The following is a 10,270-nucleotide window of genomic DNA, read 5'->3' as shown; positions in this document are numbered from 1 at the left end:
TCTCCCCGCAGGATGTGTTGATATTGGCGCCCCAGTCCAAGAGAAGTCCCGCCAATGTCACGTCTCCTTTAAACGCCGCTCGTTGGATAGATGTCCAATCGTCACTATTGCGATGGTTTGGATCCGCTCCCCTGCTTAAAAGCAACCTCGCGATCTCATGGTGGCCATGTCAGCCTGCCAACATCATGGGTGTCGTATCCACATCTGCCCCCATGCCCCCCTGGCAGGCGCAGTCCACCTCGGCGCCACTGTCAAGAAGTGTCTTCTCGACTTCCAAATGCCCATGTCGGGTGGCCTGGCCCAGTGAGTTGATGTGAAAGTTCTTATAGATATTTAGATTGGCCCTCTATGCGAGAAGCTGTACCATCCTGCCATGGATTCGGTGCACCACCCCCAGTACCCACCATCAGACTGATCCTGATGTTGGGGAAGCTGTGCAGCATGTCTCGTACCAAGCTTGCCGCAGAGGAGATGCCATACTCTCCATCAGGCTGGACTGCAATAACCACATTGTGCTTGTCAATCCTCCCCAGCGTGTAGTCGTTGTTGTCATGGGGTGACACATGCTCTGGGCCTTGATGCTTTTCGTCGAGTAATGCCTGCGCGGCAACATATTCGGCGGTGATGGCACAGATCCAGCCAAGTGTGTAGTCGGTGAGGTTCGACATCTTCGCCAGCGAAGAGTTGTTGTGGATTGTCGAGGGAAGGTCAACGATTAGGGGAGTTGGAGATTATGTAGATGAGTAGGGTTTTTTGTTTATCGTGAGCCTGGATGGTGCCATATGATATACATAGATATGCACAGTGTAGCACAGTCAAACCTGGCGGTTCCAGAAGAGACACATGTCTTATTGTCACTGTGCTCCACTGCATGTTGAAAGAAAACGTGGAATTGAGCTTCACATCTTCAAGTATTGCCTTTATCAGTGTTTTTCTCTCATACCATGTCTCAAAGCAAAGGACATTTGATTGTAATATGCTGATGATCATCGGGTATATTTATAGATGAACAAGAAACAGTCTTCAACTATCTGATTGGTTGACGTATATCGCCATCACATGACCATAAGCACTACTGATGCTTTGAAATCAAGACCAACAATGTTGAATTATTAATCCTGTTAGATGTATACAATTCTACATATTTTTAAATAACTCATGTCGGTTGGTGATTTTATTCGATTTGTCTGGCTGAAGATGACTGCATATAATGGCGTGATTGTTGATAAGAGAGCTGGTGCAGACATATATACATCAACATCCGTCAACAAATATACTCTATCCAGAAATCAAAAAGAAAACACACCATCCCAAGTCAACAATCATGTCTTCTCTATTCAAACCCCTCCATGTCGGAACAGTCGTCCTCCAGCACCGCATCGTGATGGCTCCATTGTCCCGATTCCGAACAGACGAGAACCACGTCCCACTCCCCATGGCAGTAGAATGTCAGTCCGTTCATCTCTTGTTTCAATTCATCATGCTAACGTTTCAGACTACGCCCAACGAGCTTCGATCCCAGGGACATTGATCATCGCCGAAGCAAGCATCATCTCCCCCGACCACGGAGGATACCCATACTCGCCCGGTCTCTGGACAGAGCCACAAATCGCCCGATGGAAGGAGATAACAGACGCCGTACACGAAAGGGGCAGCTATATCTTTGCCCAAATCTGCGCCATTGGCCGCAAGGGCGATGCTGTCTCAGTCCTGAACGATGGAGGAGGCGCAGTGCTATCTTCTAGCGCAACCCCCATAACCCCCGACGGGCATATTCCACGCGAAATGACCGAAGCCGAGATCCAATCTGCAATAGACGACTTTGTCACGGCTGCTAAAAACGCCATCTTAGCCGGCTTCGATGGTGTCGAAATCCACGGCGCAAACGGGTATCTCGTCGACCAGTTCACGCAGGATACATGCAACACGCGTACCGATCGCTGGGGAGGGAGTATACCCAACCGAGCGCGATTCGGGATCGCAGTCGCAAAGGCAGTCAGCGATGCCGTTGGGCCCGAACGGACTGGTTTCAGAATTAGTCCGTTCTCCACGTCGCACGGCATGCGCATGGCCGATCCCATTCCGCAGTTTGCGTATCTGATTGACGCGCTAAAGGATCTGCGGCTGTCATATCTGCATGTGATTGAATCGCGGGTGTTTCAGTCGTTTGATGTCGACAAGACGGACGGGATTGAGTTTGTTTTGGATATTTGGGGGAAGACGTCACCGGTTTTTGTGGCGGGGGGGTATAGGGCTGATAATGCGATGAGGGCCGTGGAGGAGTATAGGGGTAGTGAGGTTGCTGTTGTGTTTGGGCGGCAGTTTATCGCAAACCCAGATCTGGTGTTTCGTATCAAAGAGGGCATTGCGTTGAACGAGTATGATCGCAGCACGTTCTACACGCAAGGCCAGACAAAGGGATATCTGGATTATCCGTTTTCAGCTGAATATCTGGCATCTATTCAAGTCTAGTCATAATCATATCTACATATATACATAACATAACATAACAAATACAATCATCACGCCTCAGAAACCCTCCTTCTCTCAGAATCATCATCCGACGAAACAACCTCAATATCGACCTTTTTGACAATTCCCGTCCCCGAATCCGTGCGCCCATGCATAGTCGGATATTCACCCTCTAGAATCCGCTCAATACTCCCAGTCTCCTCGTTCGGTTTCATGGCATACCTATTTTCAGATCCCGACTCGAACGTGGCATTCTTGGACGGATCTTTGTTTGCAGAGGGGCCGGACAGCTCGTAGGAGCGTGACTGTGCGACGCTGGAGAATTTCTTGACGGACGAGATGAGCAATGGCCGGATGGAGGGGACGGAGGAGGTGATGATGATAATGACGTTTTCGACGTAGCCCCAGTGGATGAGGGAGAGGCCGCCGGTGGCGCCGATGTTGGTGACGCTGGGGACTTGGTCGAGTTTGGTGGTTTTGATGATGGAGGCGACCATTGCCCTGTATTTGTTAGTATAGATTAAAGGAAGGGTGGGGATGCATACACTATGCCTAGGCTCATCAAGACGATGAGGGTGATTTTGATGCGCAGTTTCAGGTTGAGATTCCAAAAGATGTAGGTCGGGAACAGGGCGAGGAAGAGATCGGTGGCAGTATTAACAGCTATATCGTCAGTATTATATTCAGTATACTCAGTATACATATACTCACATGAAGAGAAGTAAGAAAACTGCACGACAGACACCACATTACCGCAGCTTGTCTTGACGGTAGGATCCCACAAGATGCGCACATTGCGACAGATAGACAGAGGCAGAATGGCGGAGATAATATTGCAGATCAACTGCAGCATCATGACGGTCCATAGAGTAATCGAGTACTTTTTCGTCCCACCGAGGATATTGAGCAGGTATAGAACAAACGACGATCGAGCGATTCCGGTGCTGATTGTGACCAGTGGGATTTGAATGGCGATGTATTTCAGAACGAGCTGTGCGTGGTGTGTTGGGATCTTGGTGAGGTCTTGACCGAAACCGTATTTGACTGACAAGCAGAGAAAGACTGTCGATGTGATTGACAATATCTATACCGTTAGATACTCATCTGATAGAGGAGACTCCGAGTCATACCAAAGCCACTATCATGGCCACATCATCCAGCCGAAAGTGGTGAATCTTAAGCTTAGCAATAACACGCAGCACGAGAATCACAAAGGCAATGGCCATGGCAGCCACCATGCCTCTGGCCACCGAAGGCCCTGAATTGTCCATCTCAGCCATAGCAGCGGGGATGCAGCATCGTGCAAGAGTGATGCGAGGATGTATCACCCGCATATATTAAATATTACTTATGATCAAAGAACCAGTTCAACGGTTGTGTCGCCGCATTGGACCAGCCCTGAACCATGGATTGGCGGTGGCGCTGCCCTAGCGCCAATCATCATAGGCGGAGCAGTTCATCGGATCCAGACAAGGCTGAACTCTATTTCCTCACAAGCCCCAGATTGACTTTGGGGTTCCGCGGGTTGGGCGAATCCTCGCGGTCTGATTGGCTGAGTGTCACCGCCACTGCACTCTCCACCGCTTAAAAATGAATCTGCGAGTGCCCTTTTCTGCTTTTTCAGCCAATAAAAGTCCGCCTCCGCTGCAAATTCAAAATCGCAAATTCCAGTTTCGGAGTTCGCGGAAACTTCGGACTGCACATACACACAGTGAGAGAGGCACATGGCGACGGACTGCATACTCTTCGCAGTAGGCATTCCTCTCAGCTTTTTATCTTCTATCATTTGGACTATCTTATTGTCTACAGTACCAGCGGTCTTATCGCTCCTCCTAACCAATCTAGACATATCACCGACCACGCCCAACTCCTCCGGATGCGGAAACCCCCTCGCCTTCGCCCCTCCACGTATATATCCTCCCCGTTCATCCACCTCTGCTTCCCTTCTCGGCTCTCCCTCCATCCGTCCCATTTTGAAGGAAAGTAAAAATGAAGCTTATCTGGTCCTGGATTTGCGTGTCGCTCGCATCATCGGCTCTTGCTTCTGCCTCTGACTGCCGTTGTCTGCCTTCCGATTCCTGCTGGCCTTCGGCTTCCCAATGGGCGGCTCTCAACTCGTCCGTGGGCGGCCATCTGGTCGCAACGGTTCCGATAGGCTCGCCGTGCCATGATCCTCACTATGACCAGTCGGCCTGCGAGGAGTTGCAGAAGGGTTGGAACCTTCCCCAGACACAGTATGTGCTGTCCAAGTCTGCTTCAACTATGGCTACTGACCATCGCAGTTATGAATCGTCCTCATCGGTGATGCAGACTTTTTTTGCCAACCAGAGCTGCGATCCCTTCACTTCCGAGTCCAGCGCGTGCCAGCTGGGCAACTATGTCAGCTACGCCGTCAACGTTTCATCCAGCGACGACGTAATTGCCGCCGTCCAATTCGCCCAGTCGAACAATCTCCGCTTCGTCATTCGGAACACTGGCCATGAGTAAGTGACATACATAATCCCCGCATTGGCGGTCGAAAGTGACGATCACTGACCGATATTCGCTAGTTATTTCGGCCGATCAACCGGTGCGGGCGCCCTCTCTGTCTGGACCCATCATCTGAATGGCATTGAATATGTCGACTGGTCGGACTCGACGTATTCCGGCCCTTCGCTCAAGGTGGGCAGTGGGGTGATGGGCTTCCAGGTGTTGGAGGCTGCCACGGCCCGTGGTCTGGTGGTTGTCACCGGCGAGTGTCCGACCGTTGGCCTCGCCGGAGGATACACCTTGGGCGGTGGTCACTCTGCGCTGAGCACCCAGTTTGGCCTTGGAGCGGATCAGACACTCTCCTTTGAAGTTGTCACGGCAGCAGGAAAGCTCGTCACGGCCTCGCGCACAGAAAATACCGATCTCTACTGGGCCCTCAGCGGCGGTGGAGCCGGCAACTACGGCGTCGTCGTCTCTGCCACCATCAAGGCTTACCCAGACAGAATGGTATCCGGCGCATCGATCAAGTTCCTGGCAGCAAACACAACCACCGATCGCTTCTTCGAGGCAGTCACAAAGTTCCACTCCCTCCTCCCCGACATCATCGACGCAGGCGCTACAGCCATCTACCAAATGACCGCGGCGTCCTTCTCCATCGCCCCGGTCACCGCCTACAACAAAACCACCGACGATGTCAAGGCCATCCTCTCCCCCTTCCTCGACGTCCTGAGTAGTCTCTGCATCCCCTACAAAGTCAACTACTCCCAGTTCCCGAGCTACTACGACCACTACAACACCTACATGGGGCCCCTGCCTTATGGAAACCTCGAAGTCGGGTCCTTCCAATACGGGGGTCGCCTCATCCCACGCAACGTGCTGGAAGGCGACACGACCCGTCTCGGCTCTGCCCTCCGCAACATCACCGAGCAGGGCATCATCGCCGTTGGCGTCGCCCTCGACGTATCCAAATCGAACGAAGTGCCGAACGCAGTGTTCACCCCGTGGCGCGACGCAGCGGTGACCATGCAAATCGGCAGTCCCTGGAATGAAACCGCGCCGTGGTCACAGATGCTCGTGAACCAACGCCGAATGACGGACGAGTTAGTCCCGCAGCTGGAAGCCGTAACCCCTGGTGGTGCTGCGTATCAGAATGAGGCCGATTTCAACCAGCCCGAGTGGAAGGAGACGTTCTTCGGTGATAATTATGACGGGCTGCTTGATATTAAGAACAAGTGGGATCCGGAGAACTTCTTTTACGTGCTCAAGGGTGTGGGGAGTGATTCTTGGAGTGTGTCTGAGTCGGGGAGAATGTGCAGGGCTTAATGTATAATGGATGTATAGTTATGGATTAGACGATTTGTATAGATGCTACGAATAGACTAATAGAAACGATTTATCTTACCGCTGGTGTATTATTAGATACATTGTTGAGTTGTTATGCATAAACTAGACAAGCAAGTCCCTCACTTATCATTTCTTGCATACGCCATGCAGTCTTATTGATCAATGCATATCAATTCCACGAGGTGAACAAGGATATTCTCTGTCCGGCTCCACTAGCTGGTCCCAGATCTCGTCCAAGGCAGGGATTCCACTGCATCCAAACAATATATATCCGCAGTTAATAGCGATCTTCATCCCTGATATACAATGACAATCTCAACGTGTCTTTGTCATTGGAGTTGATCCTGAAAGCCTTGAAGGACAAATGTGCTGTTATATCTTAAGGGATACTCTCCATATTTAACTTCCAGCGGGTACAGTTGCACTCGTGGAGATTGATCCATTCACTGATCGACAAACAATGTCATTGACCAATGATACGCTGTCAGTTGTGGATGTAGAGACGATCAGCGGTTGCGCTTCCACTTGCCTTGTCCAGCGCATCCAGTTGCCAGAGGTATACATAACGTCGGACAAGCATTATAAAGGCACAAATACTTCTTCAACCATCTATCCATCGACAATCCATCATACTTCACAACATTAACATTATCTCCTATCAAAATGGACTTTAGTACCATCCCCATCAAAGGCCTCAAGTTCAACACTCCCGTTCCGTACAAACCCCATGTCAACAAGGCCTTTCTCAACACGACAACACAGAAACTCGCTCTCGCCAGATATCCCCAAGAGCAAACAGACTTTGGCGAGAATAGCTGGGCGCAAGGAGCGAAGGTGTCTCGTGTGAAGCAATTGGTGGAGTTTTGGCGCGATGAGTATGATTGGGAGGTGGAAGAGGTATGCATCACCAACCATCACCATCAGCTTTAATATTCATGCTAAGGATATAGAAACGATTGAATGACATCTTTAACCATTTTCTCGTCAAGGTTGACATCCCCGGATACGGCCCCCTCGTCATCCACTATACGCACACCAAATCCACCAATCCCAACGCCATCCCTCTGCTCTTCTCACATGGCTGGCCTGGCTCCTTCATCGAAGCAAGTCGCATCGTGGCTCCATTGACCAAATCAGACAATCTATCGCATCCATCATTCCACCTGATTGCACCGTCCATCCCCGGCTTCGGCTTCTCGCCAGCTCCCCTCAAATCCGGCGTTGGACCGAACATCGTGGCAACCGCATACACAATCCTCATGACGGACGTTCTTGGATACCCCAAATTCGTCACGCAAGGAGGCGATTTTGGATCGTTCATTACTCGATCGATGGCGATTCAGAACCCGTCTATCGTCCGAGGCCAGCACCTCAACATGTTCCCCGTTCCTCCGCCAACGCTGTGGTCTGCTCCGCTTGCCTATCTCCGCTGGTGTCTGTCAGCTCTTACCTACTCCTCCTTCGAGCACGAAGCCCTCCGGGTCAGGACGAACTTTGAAACCGATCAGAGCGGGTATCTCGAGGCGCAGAAGACGCGGCCGCAGACGCTGGGGTTCGCGCTGGGCGACTCGCCCGTTGGTCTGCTGGCGTGGTTTGTGGAGAAGTTCCACGATTGGAGTGACGGGGCGCTTGATTCTTTGGGCGATGGGGATATTATCACTTTGGTGATGATGCATTGGATTCAGGGCGCGACGCCGGCGTTGAGGTTTTATCGAGAGGCGTTTGGGAGGGGATGCAGAGAGGCGGAGAAGACGTTTGAGGTGTATGTTTCTGTGCCGACGGGGGTGAGTATGTATGCGAAGGAGCAGCTGCATGTGAGTTCCATCCGTCTTATCAAACGGTTATTGAATGATACTGATGGTGTAGTGTCCGCGAGACTGGGCCGCCCAAGTAGCGAATATCCAATACTGGCGAGAATACGACCAAGGAGGACATTTCGCGTCGCTGGAACGACCGGATGCGTTTGTGCAGGATATGCGTGACTTTTTTTCGTCTGCTGCTGTGCTTAAGTCATACTTGAAGTAGATTGTTTTATACACGGTACATGTTATCGGGTCATTCAAATCCCCATAACCCTCTCAATTCACCGGCTCGATCAGAAGTCTTCCATCCTGTTTCCCGTTCGATGCGAGTGAGATGCTTCAAGAGGAGAATTTTTTCAGCTGCGTATTCCTCGAGTATATCACTGCTGTCGGTTTTGGTAAAGAGGGTTCCTGCGAGATACAAGGGTTGGAGTTGGTTAACCCAATTTGCGCTGTTTAGTTAGTATGGCAATGCTCATTCAGTTGAGAAACGTACTGTGATGTATTCGACATGGAGATGCCGGTTACTTCTCTGGCATGCCAGATGGGATCGTCTGTTTCGTCTTTAATGCTATCGTTGATTCCTGTTTGCAGGAGCAAGATACACCCAGTATGATAGAATGTATTTCCACAGACTATCTTGTCAGACTGCCATGCACTACAGAGTATAGAATACTTACTCGCAGATGACGTCGTATAAACAACACTCGGAAAAGGGGTAGACAGTGTGGTTGAACTGGTCAGCAGAGGATATGCTTCCTTTGGACGCAGTCGACGCCATTCTTGCAGCTGTTCCCACAGCTTCAGCCTGGCTGATGTACCCTGATGGGTTGCGAGGACATTGACAATCTCTGCGAATATGAGAATAGCCAGATTGCAGTAATCGTCGATATTCCCTCTGGCAGATGCAGATCCAATCGATTGATCGTCAACCCAGAAATCAGTCGGAATTAATGTTGTCTTTCCGCTGGTAAAGGCAGCCCAGACGTCTACTTTGTTAGCGTCATCTGTATGTATTATGGATATAGATGGAAACATACCGATCCGAGCAAACGCCCAAAAACAGGACTTGACAATTCCAGCGCTCGATCCATTCCATTTCTTTGCTCGAAGCAGTCCAGCACAACCCTACCTATTAGTATACTGATATCTATAAGATATATAGATAAATACCTGTAAATGCCTCCTCCACTCCTCCACACTCGACGCCATCATCTCATACACACACAGCAACGTACACGTCGCCAACACCGACGCATCCGCCTCCACCGGGTCCTGCCGAATCAGCAATTGAATCACATACTGATACAGCTCAAGCGTCACCGGTCGATGACGCCGATTAATATGGTCTAGCTGCCGTGACGCAAGCGACATGGCGGCCGCCACAAAGGCAGGCGACTCCATCATGGCCCGCACGCTGTGGATGGTGAATTGCCGATCCGAATCGGTGGTTTCGCACCAGGTTCCAGTTTCCTCGAGATAGGAGGAGATCAGATGGGCTTTTTGGAGTTCGGATACGGGGGAGGGAGAGGGAGATGGGGGTGGAGAGGCGGTTTTGGAGATGGCTTGGCCGAGGGAGAAGGGGGGGATGTATGGATCTGAGGGACCGGTGGAGGGGAGGATGAGATTGAGATCGATTGGAGACGGCGATGCAGCTGATGGAGCTGATTGAGATAGATCAGGCGATAGAATGGGCATGTTTGTGTCGGGTTGCTCTTCCTTGTCGGCACCAGTATAGCTACGAATAACCTCACCCGTTTCATCCACAATCTACAAGAACATTACCATCGCATCCCCTACACAGACAGAAGACTTACCACGGATGATCGACATGGCCTCCCCTCCTCCACCTCCATCAACGCCACTGCTTCATCCTGCGAGAGACTGAAGTTGCGCGACCGGTGAAACGACACCTTCAGTCCCCATTGGCAAGTATATCCCCTGGATTCACAGTTCCTGCATCGGGGATGTGTTCCATCGCCTATTCGGTTAAATTAGGTGCTGTCAGTATGCCGGGTGCGCTTGCACTTACACTTCCGACGACGCGAGCGACATCGCAGGCTGAGAGGTTAGTAAGGGTAGATCACAATGGAGATCACATACCAGCCACTGCGGGTTCGGGTTTTTGCTTTTGCGGTCTTTGCGTTTCGAGGCATCGTGAATGTGAAAAGCAAATGAAGAGG

The 10,270-nt window shown here is 50.9% G+C and overlaps 6 protein-coding genes across 6 annotated transcripts; 3 read left to right on the top strand and 3 right to left on the bottom strand.

Annotated features, from left to right (window-relative positions):
* Positions 1-169: 169 nt before the first annotated feature.
* Positions 170-936, bottom strand: ASPWEDRAFT_183976 (uncharacterized protein; the record flags this gene model as incomplete). The annotated part of the gene is made up of 2 exons (XM_040832006.1): positions 405-936; positions 170-322 (listed from the first exon to the last, which is right to left on the bottom strand). Exons 1-2 carry the CDS (start codon positions 666-668, stop codon positions 170-172), a joined length of 417 nt encoding a protein of 138 aa, XP_040689681.1. The 5' UTR covers positions 669-936.
* Positions 937-1,324: 388 nt separating this feature from the next.
* Positions 1,325-2,472, top strand: ASPWEDRAFT_112009 (alkene reductase; the record flags this gene model as incomplete). The annotated part of the gene is made up of 2 exons (XM_040828296.1): positions 1,325-1,448; positions 1,496-2,472. The coding sequence occupies 2 exons, from the start codon at positions 1,325-1,327 to the stop codon at positions 2,470-2,472; spliced, it is 1,101 nt and encodes a 366-aa protein (XP_040689680.1).
* Positions 2,473-2,497: 25 nt separating this feature from the next.
* ASPWEDRAFT_741100 (uncharacterized protein) lies at positions 2,498-3,743 on the bottom strand (the record flags this gene model as incomplete). Its single annotated transcript, XM_040839439.1, has 4 exons — positions 2,498-2,973; positions 3,018-3,135; positions 3,184-3,556; positions 3,603-3,743. 4 exons carry the CDS (start codon positions 3,741-3,743, stop codon positions 2,523-2,525), a joined length of 1,083 nt encoding a protein of 360 aa, XP_040689679.1. The 3' UTR covers positions 2,498-2,522.
* A 718-nt stretch (positions 3,744-4,461) lies between these two features.
* ASPWEDRAFT_172786 (putative isoamyl alcohol oxidase) lies at positions 4,462-6,264 on the top strand (the record flags this gene model as incomplete). The annotated part of the gene is made up of 3 exons (XM_040830977.1): positions 4,462-4,706; positions 4,755-4,955; positions 5,022-6,264. 3 exons carry the CDS (start codon positions 4,462-4,464, stop codon positions 6,262-6,264), a joined length of 1,689 nt encoding a protein of 562 aa, XP_040689678.1.
* A 684-nt stretch (positions 6,265-6,948) lies between these two features.
* Positions 6,949-8,310, top strand: ASPWEDRAFT_28589 (epoxide hydrolase family protein; the record flags this gene model as incomplete). The annotated part of the gene is made up of 3 exons (XM_040833159.1): positions 6,949-7,182; positions 7,236-8,099; positions 8,152-8,310. 3 exons carry the CDS (start codon positions 6,949-6,951, stop codon positions 8,308-8,310), a joined length of 1,257 nt encoding a protein of 418 aa, XP_040689677.1.
* A 30-nt stretch (positions 8,311-8,340) lies between these two features.
* On the bottom strand, positions 8,341-10,243 carry ASPWEDRAFT_172784 (Zn(II)2Cys6 transcription factor; the record flags this gene model as incomplete). The annotated part of the gene is made up of 8 exons (XM_040830976.1): positions 8,341-8,539; positions 8,584-8,722; positions 8,768-9,076; positions 9,128-9,215; positions 9,261-9,857; positions 9,905-10,068; positions 10,120-10,148; positions 10,191-10,243. 8 exons carry the CDS (start codon positions 10,241-10,243, stop codon positions 8,341-8,343), a joined length of 1,578 nt encoding a protein of 525 aa, XP_040689676.1.
* Positions 10,244-10,270: the final 27 nt, after the last annotated feature.

This window comes from Aspergillus wentii (genome assembly GCF_001890725.1).
Source record: "Aspergillus wentii DTO 134E9 unplaced genomic scaffold ASPWEscaffold_4, whole genome shotgun sequence".
Taxonomy (NCBI): Eukaryota; Fungi; Ascomycota; class Eurotiomycetes; order Eurotiales; family Aspergillaceae; genus Aspergillus; species Aspergillus wentii.
This window is presented reverse-complemented; position numbering and strand designations above follow the sequence as displayed.